We start from the raw sequence: 27,026 nt of genomic DNA on the forward strand, positions 1-27,026 counted from the left end.
CTTATAAAATGACAGTCAAAATTATATACTACGGGGGGGGGGTCCCGATGCGTGCACTCTGCGGCGCGCGAGACGGAGAGCCGAGAAGTGTTAACGCGACACGTAGAGACAGAAATGACATGCTGCTGTGGAGAGACGATCAACAACAGACGGCTGTTTAGTTTAATAAAAGAACAAAGACGTGCTATAGAGAAAATTCCAGGGGGGGCGGGCCGGGCCAATTTTTACCAATACCAATACTACGCCGCGATCGACCGGTAGATCGCGATCGACGTATTGAGCACCCCTGGTCTATACAGTAGGAATATATATCTATCACCCCTTGCCTGGGGAGATCTTACAGCCTAAAACAGGTTTACATGTGTACTATTGAATTGTGTGTGTGTGTGTGTGTGTGTCTCTCTAACACCCTTCTCTCCAATGTCGCTGTCAGATCCACATAGATATTCCCAGGATGGGTCCTGAGTCTTTGGCGCTGCAGCCAAAGGTGACAGAGGTAAGGTGGACAGAGCGGACCGTGAATACTGCGTCAGTCCAGTCGGCAACCGGCCGCACACACACTCACTAAGCGGTCCGTCCGGTCCTGGACCGGTTTTGGCGCCAGCCCGCTGTCCTGCATCCGTCTGGCTCCCTTCCGATGAATGTGTCTGCCCGCCGTGTCGTCCGTGTGCGGGGCAGACATTCTCTGAAATGGTGTGAACGTGGTCCCGCACACACATGTACTCTCACGCACAAACTATCCCAGAGGCGTCTCCACGTCTGCACTCATGCATTCAGGACCACCTCTGCTATCCATTTCAGATCACCGGAAGCCCCCCCCCCCCCGTCTGCATTCAATCAAGGACACCGATCCTCTAACTGTTGCTCTCTCTCCGTCCCCTCCGTCTCTGTCCGTGATGTCCAGATCTGTGCTAACCTGCCCGTTGCTTCAGTGTTTGTCTTTTTTTTCTTCTCTTTCTCTCTCTGCAGATTCACATTGACATACCGAGAACTAATCCTCTTATTCCTCTCTTTCAACAAGCTTCTGTCCAAGAGGTGAGACCTGCTCGTGCACACACACACACACACACACACACACACACACACACACACACACACACGCGCCACTTCACGTAGCAGGCCCCCCTCCCCTCCGCTTTTGGGCAGATCTGGGCGGTGACATCAAATTGTGGGGCGGTAGTGACGAGTGTCAGGTTTAGAAACAACATCACCGTAGCTTTTAAAGGTTAAGAAGTTTATCTGAAATGTGAAAAAACCCTCGCTACGGCACACACACACACACACACACACACACACACACAGAGGCACACACTAAGGTTGTAGATAGAATTATTTACTTCCTGCAGTCGTGCATGTGATCACACTCACTTACTCACGCACACACACTCACACACTCTCACTCTCTCTCTCACACACACTCTCTCTCTCACACTCTCACACTCTCTCTCTCTCACACACTCTCACACTCTCTCTCACACACTCTCTCACTCTCTCTCACACACACTCACTCTCTCTCTCTCACACACTCTCTCACTCTCTCTCACACACACTCTCACACTCACTCTCACTCGCTCACACTCTCACACTCTCTCTCACTCACACACACACAGCGAGCGTTCTTTGCTACCGAACAAAGCATTTCTTGTTGCAGTCGGCCGTTTTAGGGCATATGAGTACTAATTATCTAACAATAACAATCGGCGCTCGTTAGGGCACATTAGGAAAAAACATACGGCGAGGCATACGTTACTGTAATCCTCAACAAGTAAATCGCTGTGAGCCGCTTTGGATAACAGTTACTTAAATACTTAAAATGTAAATGTGGTGCACGTCTTTAGTCTCTGCGACGGTGTGGGAAGTGGTCCCAGCCGGCCTGAGGGACCGTCAGCGCAGGTTCCCAGCACAACTTAACACTGAAATTAACTTGATTCCCCAACATTTATACGAAGTTAGGTTCATCTTTATTATTTCGGTGCTTCTGGGTAGTCCTGTCACACACGCAACCAGCGGCCTGAGAAGCAGAGAGCTGAAAAGCCAGATAGAAAGAAAAAAAAATCCAATAATGAGGCATTGGCTAACGAGGTGGCCGGGGCTCTCCGATGTGTACGCCTCCACAGAAGTGTGAGGGAACAAACGAGCGCATGTGTACACGCGTTTAAATGAACAAAGGGACAGCGGGGGAGACGCGCACGCCTTCACCAGTGTCACACACTCGCGTGCACGAGCACGTTGACCCACAAACGCAGTCGCACACAGCGCCACAGGCAGCGTCCTGGCACGGGATGCCACTCGGGGCTGTTGGGAAATGTGATCAGACAAGAGGGACGTTTAGGATGTATTACTACCCTATGTGTCCTTCCCCCCCTCTCCCATGACACACCAACTCTTCCCTCCTTTTGAATGCAAAAAGAAAAGCCAGCATTATATTCAAGCGGCGTGCGCCTCACATTTGTTTGGTATGCAACCGACTCCAAAAGCCCTCTTGTTTTCTTTTTAGTTTTTTCTCCCTCTCCTTCATATGAGTATGCTTGCCGCACCGCCACCTGAAAATCACCTCTGCTTCATTGTACTCACTGTTTTGTTGCGCCAGTAAGATTTAGTCGAGAAGGAAGGCAGTCAGCAGTCTTTTCTATTTCGGGGGAAAGAGAGGGATATCGGAGCAATTCTGCTGTGATTTCCTAAGTGGATAAAAGTGTTTTTGTTGTTTTTACTTCTCGTTAAGGAGAACAATTCGGCCTTTACGAGAAGTTGATAATCAGCAATTACAAGTTCCCAACTGCGAAAAGAATGCATTTCTTTATTGCTTCCCATTTGTGAGCAAAGGCTGAAAAAGAAAGATTTACCCGGCTCACATGCAGGAATCCCCTCGGACGCTTTAAGCGATGATGTTTGATGATGTTTGATGATATTTGAGTGAGCAAACCCACGGTGTGTTGACGAGAGATCATAAGAAACATTTTGTTGCATCCAATCTTTTTCTCTCCCCGCCCCTCGAGAATAACCTCATCGCTGCTCCTCTGGGGCTGGAGACAATTTTAATGGAGCCAGAGTCGTCACGCGGAGAGTCTCGAATCCATCTCGCCGACGAACAAACTTTGAGACGCCATAAAACCAAAAGCTGCGAGGTTATTGAGAAAAGTGAAAAGGACGTGACACGTCTCCAACTCATAAGAAAGGGTTAGCCATTTGAGAAAAAACAAAACAAGCTGAACATCTCAAGCCTCCTGATTCACGAGGTCTGACACCATTAAACCGATAACGAAGCTGGAAGTGTATGCCGTGCAAAAATATTGAGAATCGGGGCGAGAGAGGAAAGTGGAGGAGGAGACGGAGGAGGAGGGGAAGAGACGGAGACAAAGTGAGGAGGAGACCAACGTCAAAGCAGATCTTTTATTTTTATTTGTGAGCAAAACAACTGAGGTGCTGCTCTGTGCTGAAAGAGAAAATGGAAAGCACATTTGATATGTGTGTGTGTGTGTTTCTCATTTCACTAAAGACGATAAATATAGAGGTGCCATTGAAGGCACCCTGTGGAGCTCTCTAGGAAACACACAACTAATACGTACAGTCAGCCTTTCCAACAGTGCGTCGTCGTCTCCTTGAAGTCTAGCGGACGGTTTAAATGCATTTCATTTGCAAAGCAGACTCCTTTTTTTATTTTTAAATGATTAAAATCCTGAATTGTTTAATCTGTATTTCCTCGCCGGCAGTCTCGCTCCGTCATTCTGTGTGTTGCCGGTCCATAAAGGTCCAGTGCTACGAACCAAACGGGCACCTTTCATCGTGAGCCTCTCACGCCAGGCGATTGCTCTCGCAAAGTCGAGAGTTAAAAGCGAGACGATATCGGCAACAAAATAAAATAATCAATATCCACATCCACCGTGCTCCTGCCAGACTCCCTCCGACAGCATTTGGCTGCTTCCCGCCTCACCAGCTTGGCTTTGTTCTAAATTCCTTCTTCATCCGCCACACACACACACACACACACACACACACACGCTCACTTCTTAAAATGTCCACTTCTATGATTACAACCCGTCAAAAGGCCCGGTGTTTTGGCTGTCAGTGGACGTGCGGCATTATCGGCGGAACCTTTTTTAAAGGAAATGAAGAATCGATCCGGTTAACTGGTTTATCTCGTGAACATTTGACGGGATTGACAAATTGCCGGGTCCCGGCTTCCAGCTGCTCCGTCGCCACAGTCCCTTCCTCTCTCGTCGTTATTGACGCGCCACCTTCTTGTGCCTTAGTGATGTCATCGTGTTCCGGTCTGCACGGTGACGCTCTTTGACCCTGTGTTTCTCGTTTTGTGTGAAAGATCTTCGAGCGGATCCTTTTCATCTGGGCCATCCGCCACCCGGCCAGCGGCTACGTGCAAGGCATCAACGACCTGGTCACGCCGTTCTTCGTCGTCTACGTCTTCGAGTACATCGGTAAGTGCCCCCGCTGTCCACTTCCACTCGTCACCCTGATGAACAATTAATCAGACTCTTCCATCTGCACTTTTTGACTACTGTCTTTAATGTATTTTTTATATTTATCCCGCTTATTGTATATTGTGTGTGTATAAGTACGGAAGAGCAAAGTGTAACCGGAGTCAAATTCCATGTATGTGCAAACCTACATGGCCATTAAAGCTGATTCTATTCTATTCTATTCTAATCTTCTATGTGATATTGATGTGAAGATCAGTCGTCTCCTGTTCGTCGATCTCTTCATTTAATGAAGGACGGTGTCTGTATTTGAACCTGCCACATGTTATTTGTAACTTTTTATTTTTGAAAACAAAATGACTCGAGGTCCATAACTTATTTGATTAATGCTCTGGAATCCTCCATTGGGTTATTTTCAGGGTGAACACCAACAATATTTTAGGCCCCTGTTTATTCTCCCAGGAAACCTTATCAATCACCTTTTGGGAGTTGTTATGTTTTTTTTTTTCTCCAGTTATTTTAAGAAGCAATGTAGCTGCACACTCCTCTTCTTCCTGTGCTAATCCGTGAGAAAGTGTCTAAATGGTAAGCCAGTGGGAATCGCTATATTCACTGTTTTCTTTACGCTGTGATTTGGCCCGTCGAGGCCTCACGGAACGCGCTCCAAAGTGGAAACCGCAAAGCTCCAGACACTCCAACTGTGGTCACAGCGACACAATTAGGACCCCACGAGCTGAGTGGTGGAGAGCACACACACACACACACACACACACACACAGACGGCTGGACTCCCCGACTTCCCTTGAGCCTCGGATAACACACACGGCACCCTCTTCAAACGTGCCTGGTTGGCATCTCGCATGCGGGGTTGGTGTGCGCCGCGTTGTTGTTGTTGTTGTTGTGTGTTCTCGCGGAGAGCTTCGGCTCTTTCATGAGGTAGGACTAATTCTGCTCCTTTTTGTGGGAGGCGTAGGAAGCGTGAGACGCCGTCGCGCTCTCGTGCCCCCTTCTTCTCCTGCCATCCATTTTTATGTCTTCTGCTGCAGTGCCCTCTCCTTTTTCCTCCCTCCCGTGTGGTGAGAGCAAGAGGATAGCTAATTCTCTCGAGTCAGAATTCATTTCTTAAGGAATGATTAGAAATGTAAACTAACACACACACACACACACACCGTGGGCGATGTACACGTGCTGGCTGAATACCTCTTCCACAAACAAGTCTAAAAATAGTACCATTGGAAGGCGTTTGTAGGCCGAACACCAGAGCTGTCCATGTGTCTTCCTTTTCTTTTTACTCAATCCCGAGTTGGCGAGAACACTGCGCACTTCAGAAACTCAGCCTCGGGCGACGAGAACAACTATTGTAATGATTCCCTTTTGTTTATTTTTCTCATCCTTCTTGTCGAATCAGAGGACTATTCGTAGTGAAGAATGCTCAATTGCTTCCGAACGCCAGCAGGTTATCGTTGATACTTATTCACCACAGTTGAATAAATCTGCATTAACAGATGTTTTGGCGCCACTCTTTTTCTTCAGTGGAATTAAGCTGAAAGAAGTTGTGAACGCCGATGTTTCGGCGTGCGCACACGTCAGCACTCATTCTGAATCATTTTTCTGGCCACCTGGCAAATTTAAGTCGAAACTTCGACCCTATTTAGCTCTGTTTTCGGTCTCCACCAACTCCTGAGGGAAAGATCGGGCTCTTTAGCTGCTCCGGGTTATTTTGTCTGTCTGCAGTTTGTTACGGAAGAGTTGGCTTTCAGTGCCTTTTCTTCTTTTTTAGAGCTTTTTCACTGCCTGCTGCATCTGAGAAGAACACAGATGAGACCGGCAGACGCCACAGTCACCACATTATCCTGTATCTGTGGGGCGGGAAGGGCCTGTGCGTTTATGTCCTGCACACAGTCTACTCTGCAGATGTCTGTTTAATGGACTCACCATTGACTGTTGTTGGAAGCGGGCCTTGATAGTTCATATTATGGTACAGTGACCCGATCAGTAGCCATTAAGGCTGTAAAAGTAAACGAGGAGTGCAGTCGGCGAGAGAGAGGCTTAGATCAGCGGGTAGAAGAAGAAGAAGAAGAAGAAGAGGTAAAAAACCCCTCATAGGCTCATGGCCTGCGGAGCTACATTGAGTGACGAAGCAGTCAAAGTCTTTAGAAGTGTTCTTCACACCAGGCAAGACACATTCTTCTAAACGCCACGTTGGAGTCTGAACCGTGGACAGACGTGGGCATTTAAATGACAGCCGATATGTGGATGAGAGTTCATCTGATTAAGACTTTAGGCCAGGGTTGTCAGACTCATTTTCACCATGGGCCACATCAGCATCATGGCCGCCTCTTAAAGGGCCAGTTGTAACTAACACCGTGTAAACTACTCCTGAACAGATTGTTAAATAACTCTCTTTGCATTTGATTATTGTTTATTTGAGTGTAGAAATAGTGTACATAAGAAAACGTAATATTATAAAATACATCCACTTAATTTGAAACCTTCAAAATAAAAGCACAAGATATTTTTCTTTCAAGTCGTCAGGGGCCACATAAAATGACGTGACAGGCCGGATTCGGCCCGCGGGCCTTGTGTTTGACACCTGTGCTTTAGGCCTTAGTGGACCATTCTTTTCTTTTCAAAAAATTTCTCCACTGATTGATTCCCATAGTATTTTTTCTTTTGTATTCTGTATAGCCTGCCCCCAGGTAGGGATAGGGCAGGAAAAACAAACCTAATCACACACACACACACACACACACACACACACACACACACACACATGCTGCTGCCCACAAGCTGCTCCTTCATATGTTTGTTTGGTTTTGTTACTTCCTTTTGTTCCATTATTCATATCTGTCACTTTGTTCTTTTTTAGTTCATTTATCCCCCCCCCCCCTTTTTAGTTCTCTTACTTAGTTTCTCTGAGTTAGAGAACCGCCTTGCTCTGGCTCTGCAGTTCAGCTGCCATACACTCCATTTACCTTCTGATGATGCAACCCGGACTGACCGACCACTTAGCCACTCCGTCTACCCGGCACTCCCCCATTTCCCCGCTGTCACCAACTTTCATTAACGCCTGACTGTTAATCCACATTGAAAAGTTCCAATTGGGAGATTATTGATAAACTCTATCTGATGCCCGGGAAGGAAAAATAGCACTAAAGTTATGTATCCACCCGGACTGTTAAGCAATCCAGCAGGCCCCCTTTGTGTCGAGGGAGGAATTGATTCGGAGAGTCTATCGTCCTCGTCCTCCACCTGTGAGCCATTGCTTTGCCTCTGTGTGTCTTCCCCCTCCCGGTCTTCCATAGTGCAGCGCCTCTCCCATTAGCCGACAATAAAAGTCATCTAATTAAGGCCGAGATGGGCCGTGACGGGCCAAGGAGCAGGGCCAGTCCTCCTTTAATGTGGAGCAGCCATTGATCGGCCAGCGGATCCATAATGTAATCTGCATGCCAGTGTCTTAAGTATGGATCCACTCAAAGACAGAGCGATGAAGACGAGGGAGCAGGTTAGAGAGACGGGGGGAGGGGGGAGATGAGGTAGTGCCTTTTAACAACTAAATGGAGAGACAGAGGTGAGGGTTTGTTTGACAGACGCACAGCGAGCATGAAAACAAAGTAGTGGAATATAACTGCAGCCTGAGTGTCTCCTGGCAGCGCGACAGTCAGTGCGTTTACATGATGGTATCATTCTAATCTTGCTTTAGTCGGACTATGCTATCTTTTGGGGGATCTGCTATTATCCCAATATACATGGCAGTGAGTAATTCCAATCATTGGCCGAAAGCATGTCATATCCGATACGATAGGTGGCGCTGTTTTCATTACAACTCGTGGTGATACAGCCATTTCCGCTTGACCTCTTCACCACTACCAACAACAACCAACAACAACAACATCAACATTTCGAGAAAGATGGCGAATAGAGAGCAAGGCGACGCTACATCCCTCTACTATTCTTGCATGATGTTAATAGGAGTACAGCGAATGCAAATGGCGCTATTGGCGTTGTTTGTTTGTTTTCTGCCGGCCAGGCTCCCGGCAGTGACAACTTACCGTCTCTTTCGACTTCCGGGTCACGACATGGGAGGGAGGGGGGGAGGAGGGCGGCGGGATCTCAAGGATGTGCAAAGACGCAAAGTCCAGTTCCTAATCCAATTCACCGTTACATGCCGCGAGAGTCGAATTATCAACCGGATCGGATCGAGTTATCCAGGGGTGTTAATCGGATCGTAGTCGGACCGCACACAGTCGAACAAAAGTGTTTACATGAAACGGATAATTCGATTTCAGTCCGACTAAGCCAGTTATTCGAATGCATGTAAACACGGTCATTGTGGCTTTAAAGAAAGAAAGAGGGGGAGGGGGAGGGCAATGACAGAGCGGGACAAACGCAGCAGGAAAATACGATTTTCAGAAAGGGGGAAAAATGACCGACTTGGAAAATGCCCCCATGCTGTCAAGAAGCGGCCGAGCCGGGCGGTCCCTCCTCCGATCAGAGAAGAGATGAATGGCCCGGTGCACCCAATCCAATGAAACTACTCTGCTTGTCATAGCAGGCGGAAAGGGGCGAGCAAAAGCCTCTCTGCGGCTGCATGGATGTTTCTCGAAGAATTCCGCAATTAACTCTTGAGCGTGTTGTCCGCCACCGCGGGGAAGCGATGCTTCCTATGCAACGCGGTTTCCGTTTTTTAAGGCCCGAGCTAAGGTTTTACATGTTACTGCGGTTCAAAGAGGAACAGCGTGTCTTCAGTTTTGCTCTCTTCCTTCTGACCGGGAAGTTTGTTTTTTCCCATTTATTTAAACATGGAAAAAAGATCTGTGAATGTTCTGGATTTAACTAAATTTGCTGTCAGTGACCTGTTTTCGTTATATTTTATATATATATATGAATCTATTAAAACAATAAATATAGATAAATAAATAAATATATTTATTTATATATATATATATATATTTAGAGTTAATATTTGAAATGTTTCTCCAGAAACGCTACCACAAGTGAATCTCAATGTTGCTCCAGAGCCGAGTATGAAAGCAGCTGTATTTTCGTCACCACTCTTTTTAATTTTTTTATGAAGAGAAGAACAGAAAGGGAAGAGAAGATTATTTTTTTACCAGTTCTCAAATGTCTTTCTTCCTTTTTGTGGACGCATGTGGTCGTCCCTGTAGAAGTGGGACCATTTGCTTAGTGAGCAGGAACCCTTGAGGAACAAATGTTCTAGGTTGAGTGTGTTTTAAAATTTAAATGCATTTTTATTGCAAGCAGAAGCAAAGTCTCGTCTCCAAAAGGTAATGTGAAGTACTAAAGGAGGGCTTTGAAGAGGGAAGTCTTTTTTACACAGCACAATGCCATCAGTGGATTCAGAAAGGTTTTGGATGTGTCCTTGTGGGAGGAAGATCGAGGGGGTGGGCAGCAAAAAGAGCAATACGCTTGTGTGATGGAGATCCTGATGGAGAGGTGTGTGTGTGTGTGTGTGTGTGTGTGTGTGTGTGTGTGTGTGTGTGTGTGTGAAAAACATAAAGACTCCTCAGGCGCCTCTGAAGCTTTCACCAGCAGTAGTTCCTTTTATGCTCTTCTTCATCACTTGCTTGTGTCTCCTCAGGGCACATTTGTAAATTATACATAGAGCTTTTAGGAAGTAGAAAGCTTTAAGTCACTCGGTGTTTCTCATTAATGACCTACACTGGCCGCCCGCCATGGTGTATTTTTTCCCACCACATATTTGTCGTGAACCAAAAGTCTCTTCAAACTTCTCAGCGCCGCACCCCGGCCGGCTCGTGTCCGGCTCGCGTCCGGCTCGTCTCCGGCTCACGTCCGGCTCGTGTCGACTCTGAAGCACAAAAGGGTGAAGGAGGCTCGTGTCAGCTTTGCACTTTACCCCTGCGCTAGGGGAACTACTCCCTAATTAGGTTTCATTCCATAACTGCTAGAACACACATACGAGCACACAAAGTTCTTTAAAGATGCATTTCAACTAAACGGTTTCAAGCTGCCTTTGCTAACTGCAGCTTTGGCTGAACACAAATTCTGTTTAATCTCTCTCAAAAAAAAAAAAAAGCTGGGTGAACAGTGTTAGTAATGCAGCTTTTATTTTGCATGGACGACTCTGGTGTGCAACTTATGTCACCAATTTATTTTTTAAATCTTTGTCGCCATAGTTGTCACAGCACATAGCCGCCATAAAAGGAACTACATTGGTAAAATCTTCAGAGAAGCCTGTGGAGAAAAGACACACACAGAGCGCTATCAGGACCTCCATCACAGAGGCGTATTGCTCTTTTTGATGCCCGTCCCCTCCATCTTCCTTCATAACCACAAATAGAACAAGCATTGCATTTGTTTATAAATAAGACAAGATTCAATCGATATGTTTCCTCTTCAATGTAAATGTGACCCAATTTCCACGAGGTATTTCAGGCTCTCATGTGATTATTCCTGCACTGGGTCTCAGCTCGTGCTCCACAGGCACAACCAACCGACTAAAATGCACGTGTGAACAAACTCAAACCACTACGACTACTTATTGCTTCTCTTCTTTATTGTCGATGTGTTTGCACCTATAGAACCATATAGAACCACACTCTTTGAACAAGGCCTCAGAATAGAGAAAAGGGGCTCTGCTGGATGTCAAGTTGAGAAAGTCGAGAGGTGTGACACGTGCACACACGCACGCACACACACACGCACACAGAGTGTCTGCATTTTCTCTGAGTATGGACAGAGGAGGGGCATCCAGGGCCAAAGCTTGGAAGATGTAAACATACTGTCAGTCAGCTGTGATGAAATGCCTGCAGGAGCGACGCACATACGCACACACATGCACACACACACACACACACACAGGGCTCAGACTGGTGAGGTGAGCTATACGAATACAGACTCGCACAGAGAACACAGACCACAGCCGAGACCTCCTGTAAGAGGGAGAGTCCCAACACTCTGTACAACACGAGAAACTGTGTCTGAATTAGGATTTCTTAACTTCTGCGACTCCACTCCATTGTCACATTCTGCCCTGCGCGTCCTACTTTGGCAGTTAGCAGCCCTTTGCTTGACTCCGGGCTCTCACTTTTGGCCCTCCCAGCAGTCTGTTGCATCGTCCCCCCCCATCTCGCCCTTCTAATCCCCCCCGCCTGGTCTCTGCATCACGCCTCGTATCTCCTCTCTGGTGTGGTGTGTGTCGGCCGGCTCGGAGCTCTAGCTGTGGCACAGTGAGCCCCGCCATGCTGTGATGTCCGTTGCATCCTCGCACCCCGTGATCACAGAGCTCTGCCGCTGTGGGACGATTGGCTCCACACGCGTGGTCCTCCAGAGGAAGTGCCAATCCTCGAAGACTTTGCATGTTCTGGAGTCGGTGGCAGAGGAGCCGCTGATGTTGGTGCTTTTCAGTGTTACTGTTTCTAACGTCAGCTAACAGATGGGCGCCTTAATGAAGTTTTACTCTGTTAATTGCAACTAATAGGGCTGAACCTTATCTCATTTAAAAATGTTTTTAATTACACGCTTCTATTGTGTTTTTAAAAAGATGTTAGAAATATTTGACTGTCTTCTGTCATACGTAATGTTAATAATCGCCCTAAAATCCCCCTCCCCCTTTCAAAACAATCCCACTTACCCACCAATGGAATCAATTGGAATCCAATTATTATAATGCAAATCATGTTAGTATAGTGTAATCTTTATCTGCAACTGTGCATACATATCAGGTTAAAACGGAATGAATGCCAAAATAAAAAGCAGCTGCGCAGCACTACACTAGATTTAGAATTAAAATGTTAGCTTTTTGAGTCATGGCTTCAAAACTCTCCTGTCAAGCCCGACTCACCGCTGACTTTTGTGTCTGCTTTACATTTAAGAAGGAGTGATTCCCTAGAAGGCATTTATTGTGAAAGTGATTCCTCTCCCCTCGCCGGCTGGCTATGGATCGAGCAGTCCGTGGAGTGGATGTTGGCCAGTAGGCGGTTAACTGCTATCGGCGTCTCTCTCCCAGCGGTCCGACCGCTGTTGGTCGAGCCTTCTATTCTCCGTCTCCCTCTGATTAACGGCTGAAATGAGCTCTAATGAGCTGCTTAGTGATGCCCGGCGCACAGCTGCTGTCGTCTCGCGGCAACACTGTCTTTTCTACTTTGTTCCTTATCAACTTTTGCCTCCTCTAATTTCACCAGCTTTAATCATTGGATGAGCTTATTGACTCGGCGTCGGCATGATTCTCCCCCAGGCAGTTTGTTTGAGATTTGTTCTTCAATTTTCTTTGACGCCGTTTCTCTCTGTCTATCTGTCTCTGTCTCTCTGTCACTCTCTGTCTCTGTCTCTCTGTCACTCTCTGTCATTCTCTGTCTCTCTCTGTCTCTCTGTCTCTGTCTCCTCTCTCTCTCGCCCCGCTGGAGCTTCTTCCAAGGCTCCACTCCTCCGTTTGGTTTAGAACGCAATCACCATGTTTCTGAGGTGGAGTAATAGCATTTGGACGGGCAGGAATTGAATCAGATGTGTGCTTCTGACCCTCAGTCTCTATAAATGTTTCTCTTTCATTCCCCTGAAATATGTTCTTTTCTCGGCTCTTGGTTGACACTCAGCATTCAGCGTCTACTCCTTTCTTTCTCCTTAAAGAGGCTACTGCGTTCAGTATTCCCATCGAGAGGTGGGTGGGTTTTTTTCCAGGCAGGGTCACGAGCTATGACCACATCACGATCCTAATTCATGTCGCTTTTCAAGACTATTTGTGACTGAACAGTATCACCAAACTAGTTTCTCCCCGTTAAAGAAATGCAGTCCTGCAAGGTAACAAGACACCACACCGAATTCCATTCTCACATGTAATACTTCAAAGTCGTAGTGGTCACCAATTGGATAAAAGAATAATTTTCGTCCACATATTCTCCGATTTACCTCGGCTTAAAACACACGTTGTATTCTCCTGTGAAGCTGGAAACTCTTTACAGCGGTTTGAAAATGTGTCCAGATGTATACGTTCTTTTTGCGTATAAAAGTGTGGATGGAAAAAGCACTTCATGACCATATTTTCCATAGTCCTAGTTGACAGATACAAATAAAAAAGAACCTATTGAGGACGTGTTTTATGATGAAAATGGTTAAATATTGATGATAGGTTTCAGTATTCAAAAGCAAGTTGAGTGTACATTCTGCCTGTTTGTATTTGAGTGGACTAGAGATCAGCGTTGCTATAATATTGGCGGACAACATTTTGGGTGATGGTTCTTACTATTGGGTCAACATGTACAATTAATAATATGAGAAACATTTACGATAATTAAAGTCTGTAATGTTGCCGAGGCACATCCGTCTGTGTTGCGAGGTGAGGTACAGGGAGGAAGTGTTTTAGCTATTTCAAACAAATTGAATACAAAAATAAAATGTTTGGGGGCATGCTGTTCACTAAAATCAGAGCACAGCACACAAATGCGGTTATTTTCGGTCCTACAAGAAAATTGCGGAGCGTGAACACGATTACAGAAATGGGAAATCTCTTCAAGCCATGAGACAACCATTTGCAATAAGATTGGACCGCATTTGTTTTGTCGTTTTTAATTGCGTGTCCGGAACCTTCCATGTTTTGGCCTTGGGATGTATGTAAATAAATTAAATAAATAAATATATATATATATATATTTATAAAGTTAAACATCAATAGTTGTGCTTTCATCTGTATCCGGTCTGATCTTATTTCCCCGTCCAACCAGAGATTTTCCTCATTGCTCCTGAAAAAGCAATAGAGCTCTGAAATGATCCAGAGAAATAGTTCTGTCAAAAAATGATTTATCTTCTGTGAATAATCGCAGGGGTTATTGAATATTTTTAGATTAAGTTAATTACTTGACTATAAAAAGCCATAAACTGAAGCTCTCCTCACAAGGAGCTTTAGATCTCCCGAGTTGCTGTTCCTCGTTTTGTCACCCCCCCCCCCCCCCCAAAAAAGAAAGAAAAAAATGAATTTTGTTTTATCATTCTTTCACCGGCGAGATGCTTTCCGCTTGACCTGATGCAATTGGAGGCAATTGAAATCGTCATCTGCTGCTGCGTGGTGGTTTGGGGTTGCATCATCATCATCGTACACATTGCAGATATGGGCGCACAAAGACACACTCAGCCGTGCACAAGCAGAGGATCTGGACACGCGTGTGCCGTCTCCTCACGCGCGTTTACACATGCATTCCCGTACGCACCAGCAACGGCGCGTGTCGGCTGTCATTCATAACGTCTGCCTATTACTCGTCGCCCCAATGTTTATTATTCCTAACGGAGTCTGCAGATTACACACACTGAAGACTTAATGGACTGATCCTTCACCTTCATCCCAAGAAACTTTTCCCGCCGCTCCCAAATGTGTCTGGAACATTAGCCGGGCACATTTACCAAGCCTCGAGGGGACATCTTGCTTGTACGCGTGTGTTAAAGGCGGCAGGCGGTATATACAGAGCATTTGTGATTGAGTCCTTCACATTATCTGCTTCACACATTTGGCTTTAAGTCGTCGTGCGACAGGAAACCGGAGTGTGACACATAAACCGGCTCATGCAGTGCACTTATAGAGGTAGAAGCACATTGTGGTGGATGGCTGGTTCCAGAAATGTTGTTTGAACACTAATCATAAGAAAGTCCTGAAATGCAAACACTTGACTTGTTCGGGACAATCTGGTGTCCATTGGCATTCTTTCTCTCCCTCTGCGTCACGTTTCTTCCGTGGCACGATAAAAACGAAAAGCAAAACCTTGTTTTTACCAGACCGGCGTTTCTCAATCTCTTTTTTGTGTGACATAACGGTAACTTCCAGGTGCTTTTGTTGCATCAAAGTTCAAAGAATGGTTATTTTTTTCAAATAAATCCATTCCTCTGCTACTCTTTGAAAAGGTCCATCATAAATTCCCGGAACCCAGGTGGTGTCTTTTTAAGTTGCTTTCCAAAACCAAAAAGTACTAATAATACCTGTCGCCCCCCCCCCCCCCCCCCCCAAGCCCTGGATCCTACACGACCCAGAGAGCAACTTTTATGAGATCTTCTCTTCTTCTCTGCCCCTGAAATGCCCGATGTAACCCTTTAATTGATTCATGTCAATCAATCCACAGCCGATGGGTTGAAAAAAACAATTGTGGTCTCCTGTAGAATTTTCCATAACATGCCATGATGTGTTTAAAAATCAACCTCAATCACCCTTTTCACGCAAATCCGTGCCGCGCAAACATCCGCAGGGGCGCCGATCGGTGGGGGAGGGGCCTCAGACGTTGGCAGCAGCAGTTAATGCGGTGCGGCCTGACTCGGCGTTACACACTTAACGCCTCCTCGTACGAGATACCATCTTCTCCCTCGGGGCCAAGGGGATCATTATGTGTCTGCTCATAGGCAGATATGGTATTAATAGCCGTATTCCATTTGATGTCGAGGACTTGCGTTATCTCGCCAGCGGCTGCGGGGCCCCGCTGTTTGATGTATGGACACATGGCTTATGGTGCAGATAGCGGCAGATGAGAACATTGTCGGAGGGATTGTGGAGATTTTTTTCCGGCCCAACTCGTTCCTTATTGCCGGCGAGAGGTGGAAGTTCAGCGCTTCGTGGTGCACTTTGAAGAAAAACCTTGGAACTTCTAAGAACTATGAAATGAAGACACTGGATAACGTCTCAATGATTAGATTTTTTCGGGGGGGGAATTATCCAATGGGGTAATAAACAAACCTAATCTCTCTCTCTCGCTCTCGTGTCCCTACCTTCCTTCACATCCAGCCGTCTTGTTTTCATCCCTTCACATCTTGTTTTTCGCACACAGCCGTATCTTCTATCCTCGTAACGCACACAGCCCTGGTGTTCCCGCGCGCGTCGTGTGAGCGATACCCGGTTTACCAGGTCGACTCTTAATTATCCGGCAGTATGAATGCCACCGCACCGGGGAGAAAGGAAATGTTATTAAAACCCTTCAGCTCTCATTACCAATGGCGTTGTCACACGGTGGCAGAGAGATAACACTTTGCTGTTGTTGCAGAAGCCCGAGGGGGGGGGGGGGGGTGCAGGAGGTGGAAGTATGTCATGTCTAGCAGCTAACACGTGTCTCATCTTTAGCCGTCGAGCCTTTTTGTCTCGGCGGTGTCACCTGGGTGTTATTCTGAAGGTGGGAAGTGGATGGTGACGTGTCTGGAATTTCGGCAACCGAATTGTAAAGTCGTTAGATTGATTAGATTTCACCCGAACCGCCGCATCACTTCATGTGATCTTATGAGCTTTGGATGAGGGAATCTTGTTAAAACTTTTTTTTCTTCTCTTTCTCGCTCTGGCAGTCTACAACTCAGGTTTGCTTGTGATTAATCTGAACTAACAGAAGGTTGTCAAACGGGACTGTTTTCTATTGCCAATTGCTGTCTGCAAAGACACACACACACACACACGCGGAACACACGCGCTTTGTGATTACATCAGGCCAAACTAGCTCATTTATCATCTTACATCACATTACTTTGTGGCCCATAGTTGTAGAGGGCAGATGGCAGCACAAGCCTGTGTGTGTGTGTGTGTGTATACTCACGAGCGCGTGCCCGTGCATGTAGGCGCCTGGCGCCCGCTCTCTGGAGGTGTAACCCTGGCTCTGCGTGCCAAGCTGTGCCAAGTGCTCACAGCTGGCAGCGACCAAGCAGTTGGTCTCCCTGGACGAGTTGCCCCCTGCGTCAGGACAAACAGGAAATAAGCCCCGAGGCCTGGCAGGAAACTGGCTGCGCAGCCAATGTGACGAGAGGGAGGGGGGGCGGGAGAGGGAACAGCTTGGAGAGGCAGGGTAGCAATGGGAACAGAAGCGACGTCAAAACGGAGGTGACGAGGGAGAATAGAAGGGGGGAGGCATCGATGTACCAAAAGGAGGTAAATAAAATGTAGAAAAAGAGATGGGAGATCAATGGGGGGAGAATAATAGGTCACCTTGTCTTGTCGGGGAAAACTTTGGATTCTTAAATGAAATATTCCCACGTGTCAATAAAGGGTTTGCGATGCTTTCGTTCCTTTGCTCTTTCCAGTTCTGCGTCCTGCGCTTTTTTTCTTCCCGCCAACTTGATCACACGACGCCCAACATCCGAGGCCTACGCGTCTGTGTTTGTGCTCCGAGTTTGACGCCGACTAGATCAAAAAGAAGTTTGCTTCTGCCGCAGAGGTGAGTTTGTGTCAGACCGGCTTTCTCTTCCGCTGGAAAAAAAAAAATCCTTCTGAATATCCTTTGATGAGCGAGAGAGGGAGAGAGAGAGAGTGGTTATTTTGAAAGGCACCTCTCACGCAGAGTTAAAGCCAAAGAGACTCTCAATTCGCCGAAGCTTGAACTTCCAGAATCTCTCCGTGTTCTTCTCTTCCGGATGACACGGATCATGTCCCAGACACGCATTTGTCAGCCGGTCCCCGGAGCCGGAGCCACCGCTGCAGAAGTAAATCGCCAAGAGAATAGCTCGGACGAGTCTCCACCGAAAGCAACTAGCGGTTTCTTCTTTTTGAAGGCGGGTCAACCGAGACACACGGCCCGCTGCGGCATCCAAGGTGGCCTTGTGTTGCTATTTAATTTAGTTGTTGTTGTAATTATTTATGTTGCCAAACGCTCTTGGTTTGAAGGTGGATCAAGTGGTTAATATAAATGAAATCCAGCCACAGGTTGTAATATCATTAAGCATTCAGCACACAGTTTGGATTCTGTTGTCCTTTTTTTATTTATTTTGTATATAAACACTGAGCAGAATGAGCTGTCCAGACTCCCTGGCCATGAAAGTGACTAATGACCTGAGCGCCGACTTTATTTTTAAAGCATTCATCAGTGTAAAGCCGGTTTGTGGGGTCAGCAGCAGGTCCTGCCGGCCACCACAGGGGGCGCTGTTGCCTTGTGAGCCAGCTGCAGGCACCTGCCGCCGCCGGGCCTCCCCCACCTCTGAGCCCTTCCTCTCGCGTGTCCTTGTTATTGTGATGAGCTATGCTCAATTCCAGCGCGACCACTGGCCTCCTGGAAGCCGTCCCTTCTAATCCGCTCCGGAGTCCAGGTCTGGAGTTGGAGCCCGGCCCGACAGCGAGGCTTCAGCCGCGACGGAGGCTGCCTTGAGACTTTGGGATCACTCTCACCAGCTTGTTAAATCAGCAACGACACCGCGCGGATTACCAGGCCGCCTGTTTACAATCAATCTTTTCTACGACATATTTAATGGTATCACTGTTGCCCAGAGAGAGAGAGGTGGGGGGGGGGCTGTACGCTGTACTCATCTGTCATCGTCTTCTGCGTCGCTTTAGAGAAGCTATCAAACTGAATACTGACTTCAAATTGTTCAGCGGCCACTTTTGTCTCCGCGGCTCCAACAGCTGCGCCAGCAGCGCTGCGTTTATCCGCAACTGACTGTCGGGGCGGAATGTTGCTTTCATCCCATCAGCTGTCTGATTTATTTAGATGTCGTTCCAAACATTGGATTCCGCGAGTTTATACCCGTGTGTTTGCACAGCCACTGTCGGTTATGTGCGGCCTGCGGCGGCGTAACACACACACACACACACACACACACACCCTGAGCACTTCCCTATCTGGCATTGAAGATCTGCTCGCTGTGTGACACCTTGATCTGTCCGGGTCCGCGTGGACGAAAGCTCCCACTGGAATGAGGAATACTGTAAGCCTCTCTGTCCAGATTCTATCCGTCTCTACCCGACTCGAGGCAGACAAGACGATCATGAGAGCGCACGCACGGCCGGGTGCTGGACGAGTGCACGCACACACAACCGCTTTGTAGTCTGTCTGTCTGTCCGTCCGTCCGTCTGAGCATGCTCATTACAACCGTGACAGCATTCCACTGGGGTTGCCAAGGATACCAAGCAGATTTGCCAGGTTGTGTGTGTTGCATATCTATATGTGTGTGTGTTGCCATCTATGTGTGTCTTTGATGCGACTCTGCTGTTCATTGTTTTTGGAAGCTGGCCGTCTTTAAGAATACAAGAACTCACACAAATACAGAACTCACATTTTTTTATGTAACCATGCACAGACACACGCTCGCAAGCACGTCCCTTTTCTCTCTCTTTCTCTCTCTCTCTGGCCCCCTCTCACCCATTTCTGTCTCTCTGTAGATCATTGTTAATCAGTCTCCTCTCCACTGGCTGTCAGTGGCTTGTCAGAGGCGCGTCAAAGCCGCTGCAGTCCGTCACACACGGCTGCCGTTAATGACATCTGATGACACCCCGTCGCTGGAGTCACCCGCTGGAGATGACGGGCGAACTCGGGGTGCTCGCTGCTCGGAAACCGTTCCCTCTGCGCGTTTCGGGAGACGTCCTGACCTCGTTCGGCCACATTTATTCACAGCCCGCATACCAAATGCCGTTGTGCCTATTTTTGGTTGTTTTTTATCGCCGTCTACAAACGGCGTCAACGGGTCAAATTCAAATTAAATCATAACATGTGAAAAGAATAGCAACAACATAACATTATGATGAAATAAGATGTATATATTGTTTTACTTCGTTTCATGATATGTTCTACTTGCAGTGAGTTCAAGACGGAGCAAACGGAAAATGAGTTAAACTCACTCTGTTTATAAAGTACATATTGTGTTGTGTGCGCTGAGACCAGTGGTGGCTGGCCAATAGAAGGCCACGGGGCCTGGCCCCTCCCACCTTGAGCTCCAAAAAAAAGAATTAAAAAAGTATACAAAAATTCTCATATTTTTAAATTATACTATTTGTCAATATTGTGCAATACATGCGAACAACAGGACACTCATGATAACTCCTCAAGCAGCCGTATTGGGCAACATGAATGTCACTACAGCTGAACGACAGACACAGGAGGAGGAGGATAAACACAACGTGGAAGAGGATAAAAACAGGCACACCTTAACCCTACAAGGTTCATAGAGGCATCTTAATATACACACATGTTCTATTATGCAATTTATGTTATACAATATTTATATTTTATTATAATATATTTATATTATATATTTATATCATATAGTATTCATATCATACTGAATACTATTATATGATATATATTTATATATGTATTAATATATATATAGATTTATATATATATATTAATATACTGAATTGTATGAATAAGATGTCCTTATTATGTCAGTGTTGGAATACATGTTAAATATTTACCTACAAAGTAGAAATGTGTGTTTGATATCTTTGCATTGAATCATTCTGGGATGTTTTGCTGATATTGATTGGATGGCCCTACCAAAAATAAATGCCACCGGTGGAGACATTTTCTGAATATTAAAGCTGCGGAGAAAGTTTGACCCAGTGTTCAGACGCTAATCATCCGGCTGCTCTATTAGTTTAAATTCCTTCCCACGTGCTCAGCTGCGTAGCTCATCCCTCCTTCATTCTCCTCTTCCCAATTTCATCATTTCTGTTCACAATCACACCCCCCCTCGTCTCCCCTTTTGCTCCCGCTCTTCCCCGTGAGTTTCTACCCCGTCTGCACCTCCATGTTCTCGTTTTTTCCTGCCGTTGAGGGGCGAGCTGCTGACGGAGCCCCCCGCTGTGCCGGTTCGACCGCAAGTGGTCTCCGTTTCTTTCTTCTGTTTTCCCTCTCCCATTTTCTTTCACCCGTCTCGTACTCTCTCTCTATCTCATTCCCTTTGCACAGCTTAGTTACTCATTCCCTCTCTTTGTCCCCTTTTTGTCTTCTCCAGAGGAGGAAGTGGAAAACTTTGACGTGTCCAGTCTCCAGGAAGAGACTCTGAGGAACATTGAGGCCGACAGCTTCTGGTGCATGAGCAAACTGCTGGACGGCATCCAGGTAAGCATGCGGATGAGCTGAGTGGACTGTTGGTTGTCTTGGAACAAAGTCCAAAAGCCCGCGTATGCCTTCGCAGCAGCACTTCTTTCACTCGCCTCTGATCTGGTCTTTATAGAGACGATAGTTCCTCTTACGGCCACTTGCTTACCCCACCTGTTTGCACCAGTCAGGAACTGCAAGTACAGTGTCGACAGTTTAATGTGAGGTCGCTCGGATGGTCACCCAAGGGTGAGATCTCCCAACTGCACAGACCGTTTAACAGACAGACAGACAGACAGACAGAGACAGAGACAGAGACAGAGAGAGAGAGACAGAGAGAGAGAGAGAGAGAGAGAGAGAGAGAGAGAGAGAGAGACAGAGACAGAGAGAGAGAGACAGAGAGAGAGAGAGAGAATCAAACTCTAGAGGCAATTTAGCCTTTTGTGCTCTAAATGAATTTGCCATGCAGTAAACACACCGATCCTAATTTTTTTGTTTGAATGAAAACTCAACTCTTGGCGTTTGCGCCCGGTGTTCTTCACCATGTTTTTGCAAGAATGAAATAATGACAATGCAGATTTTGTGGAAGGATGACAGCATTATGTACAACGCAGCTTCTTCAGTGTGGGTGTAGCAAATGTGATTGTCTCGCATATTATGAAGCCGGCCTGCAGTGTCTTGATGATTGCGTACAGGCCGCAGCAGCACACTGCCTTTGTCAGGAAATGTGGAAGACTGTATTTGCCCTCTATGTTTTGTTTTAGTTTTTTTGTTGCCACGTTTTGGTACCTTTTGACTTCCTGTTAGTATCAGAAGTCTGTTTGGCTCTAATAGGTGGGGCCTGGGTGTCACTGTTTGCCTCTGTGGCCATGTTCTAGCACAGCTACTCTAATCATTGTTTCCTGCCTCAGTTAAGGAAGCGTCTGGCAAGTCTCCCGTGGTCGGGTCAATGACCCTCATCTCAAGTAACACTTAAGAGGATGGCCACAGCAGTTAGTCTTTAAGTGTATTGATTGGGCAATATGCTTATTGTTGCAAGTGTTTTAGGGCTGAATGGGAAAAAAAGCCTGAATCTTGATGACGAGGCGATGTTTCGGTGTGGAAAAGAGGGTTTTAATAGGTCATTCCTAATAGTTTATGTTGTTTAATACACTCGTGATTTAAAAATACACTCGATGTCGTCAAAGTGAATATATCGCCCAGCGCCGCACTAAAGGTAATTAATAGTGAGGAGCATGTGGTGTGCATAAAACGTGATCATCCATAAATAACTATCAATTGGTTGGCTATTCATTTAAGAAATTAATAGAGGCTGTGCCTTGGTGCCCCTGAGAGAGCAAGACAGAGAGAGAGAGAGCGAGAGCCCAGGAAGTGGAGAGAGAAGAATGGATGTGCGTCTTTTTTTTGCACCTTTTGTGTGCGGATGTTGTTTGTCCCCCGCGCTGGTATTTGTTTGTGACCTTGGCCCCAAACTAATTAAATGCAATGCACCAGGGAAGCCCATGTACCCCCCCCCCCCCTAATGCTTTCTAAACAATCTAACGGTGGCTGAGTGCCTCTGTGCTGTAATTAGTTGGTGATCCTTGTTCTGACCTCGTCTCCTACCCTCTCACATCCACTACACACTATTAGACTCAACTGAGGGGCCTGCAGGTCGGAGCCTGGGGGTCAGACAGAAGAGTCTGCCCATGCAGTTATATCTGCTCACTGCCTTTTAAGCACTATATATATATCTGTATATGTGTATATGTATATTGATATATATTTATATATTTAGATATGTATATGTATTATATTTATATATATATTTGTATATACATATTTATATATTTATTTATATATGGATAAATGGAAGAATTGTTTTACCTTGCAAAATATTTATATATGTAGATCTATATATTTATTTATATATACATTTATATATAAATGTATATCTATATTTGTGTATATGTAGAAATATATGGATGAATGTAAGAATCTTTTTTACCTTGCAAAATGTCCCCAAAATGTCCCACTTCATGAGTGTGTTCTGCATGGTGACACATTTAAAATCTGTTAAATATTGTACACAAATTGGTCCAAGACACATGGAACCGGCTCCAGGGGAGATTTCCCCCTTGTTTTCAAGGTAAAAAAAGATTCTTCCATTCATCCGTGAAACAGCTGGTGTGGTTTCCCCCCCGCAATTTTACATCATTACTGTATCTAGTGTACAGTGAAAATACTTTTGAAAGTTTTCCCTATTTGTAATGCAGTAAATTGGCCATTAGATCTGGTTTTAGTGTCTCACTGCCAGGCCTCTCCCGCCAAATAAAAAGCTAGAACGTGCTATTTTGGCTGTCAATTTGGTTAAGCAGCTTCTCCAATGAGCCGCTCCTTTAATTGGTAACACTGCAGCCCCCACCTCCACCTCGGGAGCTACGGAGGAGTCCCAGCTGTACAGATGAGTCTGGATTTGTTTTATTTTGTGTTAATCTTCACACTTCAAAAAGCACAAACACATTTTGAGAATTATGTGTGTGTGTGTGTGTGTGTGTGTGTGTGCACACTTCCCCCACATCGCGTTAGCAGACAGTGAGTGACAGTTTCAGGGCTAAATGAGTGAAGACAGCCATTCTTCTGTTCCAGCGTGACCTTTTTAAAGCGCTGTTAAATGGACTGGCATCAACAACAGGAGAACAGCACTCAGCTGGGGGAGGAGGAGGGGCTGGCTATTTACACATCAAACAGGCTGCACACGTTGGCCACATGTATTTCTGAAAAGATCAACAACAACAAAACGCAACGCTGGACTGTAAATGTTCATTATTATCCAGCCTTGTGAACCTTTAAAGTGCTTTTAGCCACGAGTGTACGAGGCGCCGCCACGCTCTCTAAACGTTTCTGTGAATTCAAATGGCAAACAAAACCTTGAATATACGGAAGGGGAAAGTGACTGAAATCTCCACAGATCACTACGCCTCCCACTTTGAGACGCACCTCTCCCCCCCCCCCCTCTCAGGCAGCCAATTAGTCTCATACTGCACTGAATTGGACAGCGGCCTCTGGCCAACTTGGCTAATTTAACTTGTTAAAACTGTTCCATATCTGCCATTTCTTTCCATGAATTTAAATGGAGCTGTCGTCTGCGCCCAATATGGTGTTGCTGGTTTCAACATGTCCCATTAACCCCCGAGTCCGTCCTGCGTGAGTGAACTCGGCAGTACGACACACACAAAGCCTCGCCACTAAAGTTTTTGGCACATCTTTGTGACAGGTACAGTATAGCCGGGAGAGCTCATGACCCCCTCCTCCCTCCCGCAAGGGCTTTTTGTTTAACCCTTGTGTTGCCTTAGGGTCATTTTGACCCGAATCAATATTACACCCTCCCCCCACCTTAGGATTAATTTGACCCCATTCAATGTTTAATGTCGGTGTTCTTTCGGTAGTCAACAAACAAACATAAAGTGCCTCACACTTAAACTTGGAAAACAATATTAATTCTAATAATTTTCTGGAGGTTTTAATTGCTGGCATCAAATTGAACCAAAAGGGTAAAATATGTTAGTAAATATAAAGGTAACAGGAGGGTGAAACATTGAATCGGGTCAAAATGACCCAAAGGCGGGGGGAGGGTGTAATATTGATTTGGGTCAAAATGACCCTAAGGCAACACAAGGGTTAAAAGCCAGCAGATGAAAACCGGCCTTTTATGTTCATTCTGCTTTTTTTTTTGTCTCCAGCTCTTTGCGGCTCTTGAATGTATTGTCTTTCCTGTCCAGGACCTGACTTTGAGAAATGTAAATTCACCTCGTGATCTGAACCTTTCGCCGGGTCCACCAAGGCAACGCCGCTGAGCCGGCGCAGAGTTGATGTCCTTTCATTCCACTTCGGAGTCGTTCTTATTTGAACCACAGAGGGGAGAACATGACGGATGTCTGTTTTCATTCTGCTTCTTACAGCAACTGTTTGAATGGAAGGCTTCAGGTGACCCCGGCAAGAACAGCGTTTGTCAGGTTCTTCAGTTCCACGTGTTGAATCAGGCGCCGTATGTCAGCGACTCTCTGACCTCGAGATGCCTCCGAGGCAGAAAAGATCTCGTCCGTTTGGACCGTACGACCAGCTTGAACCCGCCTCGACAAAAGTCCCCAAACAAGCCGTATTCAATTAATGTGAAACACACCAAGATGCAGCTCCGTGTCTGAGCCGCCAGCCCCTCCCTCAGACTGTGCCCGCTCATTGTCAAGGTAACCATCTGTTTCCACGGCGCCGGCTAGAGACGGGGTCTCCCTCGAACGGGAACGCGGGTCCAAGGACCGACGTCGAGCAGACGGTAGCCTGACCGAAACCAGACGCCGTGTCCTGTTCTGGTTTCCTCCAGGGTCCCCTACTGTCACAGTGGGCTGTCACTCAATCGGCCACACACACACACACACGAGTGATCTAACAGGTGGTGTGTGTGTGTGTGTGTGTTCACGCTAGGTGCTTGACAGCTTGTTTGTATCGTCTTTTGTTGTGCGTATAAATGAAGCCACTGTTCAATCACAGCTCACAGGTGACCTGGAAGTCCCGGTGAAGCGGAAGTTGGCGCGTCTTTAGCTTCTGCGCCGTGACGTTTTCCCCGGTGAGAATATGTGAGCGGTTTACACACACACACACACACACACACGGGAGGGATTTCAAATCACTGAACAGTGGGTCGGCTACGAATGATGTGCGACAGATGGATTGTGGCTAGACTCACACACACACATACAGACACACACATACAGACACACACATACAGACACACACATACAGACACACACACACCTCATCGCTAAAAGTTGCAGATGGATGCAATGATGTCATTGGTTGAAATTGATTGCGACAAGCTCACATGAGCAGACCTAACATTTTGTTTCATAGGAAGAAAAGATGATTGGATTTTCCTATTAAAGTCATTTGTTCTTATTTTTCTTTGCACATTATGACTGGAGAGGTGATCTGAAACACATTGTTCCTTTCAGCTCAACTTGAACCCTTCCGCCCCGTCTACTTTTTATTTATTTCTTCACTGGATACTCCATCACCCTCCTTTTCTTTTCCCTTCTTCATCCTTCTTTCTTTCGCAGATTAATGTGTAGCATTAGCTAAACTAGTTCACATTGCAGTTCAGTGGAGCTGGTGGCAGTAACAGCTGCTTGGGGGGGGGGGGGGGGGTTTAGAGTATAGGCGGTGGCATGATGGAGACATTTATGCAACAAGAACGGCATAAAGGAAAGAGTTTGCACCGTCTGCTGGATGAAGACATTGTGGGCGGAGGGGCGACTGGTGCTGATCACATTCGGGGTGCAGCGAGGCTCACGCGGTTACTTCCTTCCACTTCTTTTTGATATAACCTAAAAGCTTTAAACAGGCCCACTTCAAAGAGTTTGCGTTTCTGAGGCAACTCACAGGTGTGAGCGATGTTTCCTCGTGTATTTAAGATGTCGGGCCGGGTGTTCTCCTCAGATCTAATTGTCCGAGAGACTCGGACTCCGGTAGCGGTTTTACATTCACATCCACCAGGTCACACTCGGCTGCCTTCAGCAGTGACCTGATTTCCTAAATGTCACACAAATGAGAAACACGGTTTTCTGTAATTGGGGAAGGGAATTGGAGAAACCTGGTGGTTTACATCTGTCCCTCACATCTCCTTCTTCTTCTTCATATTTATTTCCGCACACATCTATCGTCCGGTTCTCGTGGAACGCCTGGAGGGGATTTCTTCAAATGTGGAACAAACCTCCGCGTCGGACTCGAGGATGGACTGGCTTGATTTTGGTGGTCAAAGGTCACTGACCTCACATAAATGTACACTACCGTTCAAAAGTTTGGGGTCATCCAGACAATTTCG

At 46.3% G+C, this 27,026-nt stretch overlaps 1 protein-coding gene across 3 annotated transcripts in view; it reads left to right on the top strand.

Moving 5' to 3' along the window:
• Positions 1-27,026, top strand: part of tbc1d22a (TBC1 domain family, member 22a) — a 113,684-nt gene that overhangs the window by 33,709 nt on the left and 52,949 nt on the right. Inside the window, exons 8-11 of one of the 3 annotated variants that reach the window (XM_056424453.1) lie at positions 434-496; positions 970-1,035; positions 4,319-4,433; positions 21,084-21,190. In XM_056424453.1, the coding sequence (XP_056280428.1) occupies positions 434-496; positions 970-1,035; positions 4,319-4,433; positions 21,084-21,190 (351 nt within the window). The remainder of the gene's footprint in view (positions 1-433; positions 497-969; positions 1,036-4,318; positions 4,434-21,083; positions 21,191-27,026) is intronic. The other 2 variants (XM_056424455.1, XM_056424454.1) reach the window with 2 other exon arrangements.

This window comes from Pseudoliparis swirei, chromosome 10 (genome assembly GCF_029220125.1).
Source record: "Pseudoliparis swirei isolate HS2019 ecotype Mariana Trench chromosome 10, NWPU_hadal_v1, whole genome shotgun sequence".
Lineage (NCBI taxonomy): Eukaryota > Metazoa > Chordata > Actinopteri > Perciformes > Liparidae > Pseudoliparis > Pseudoliparis swirei.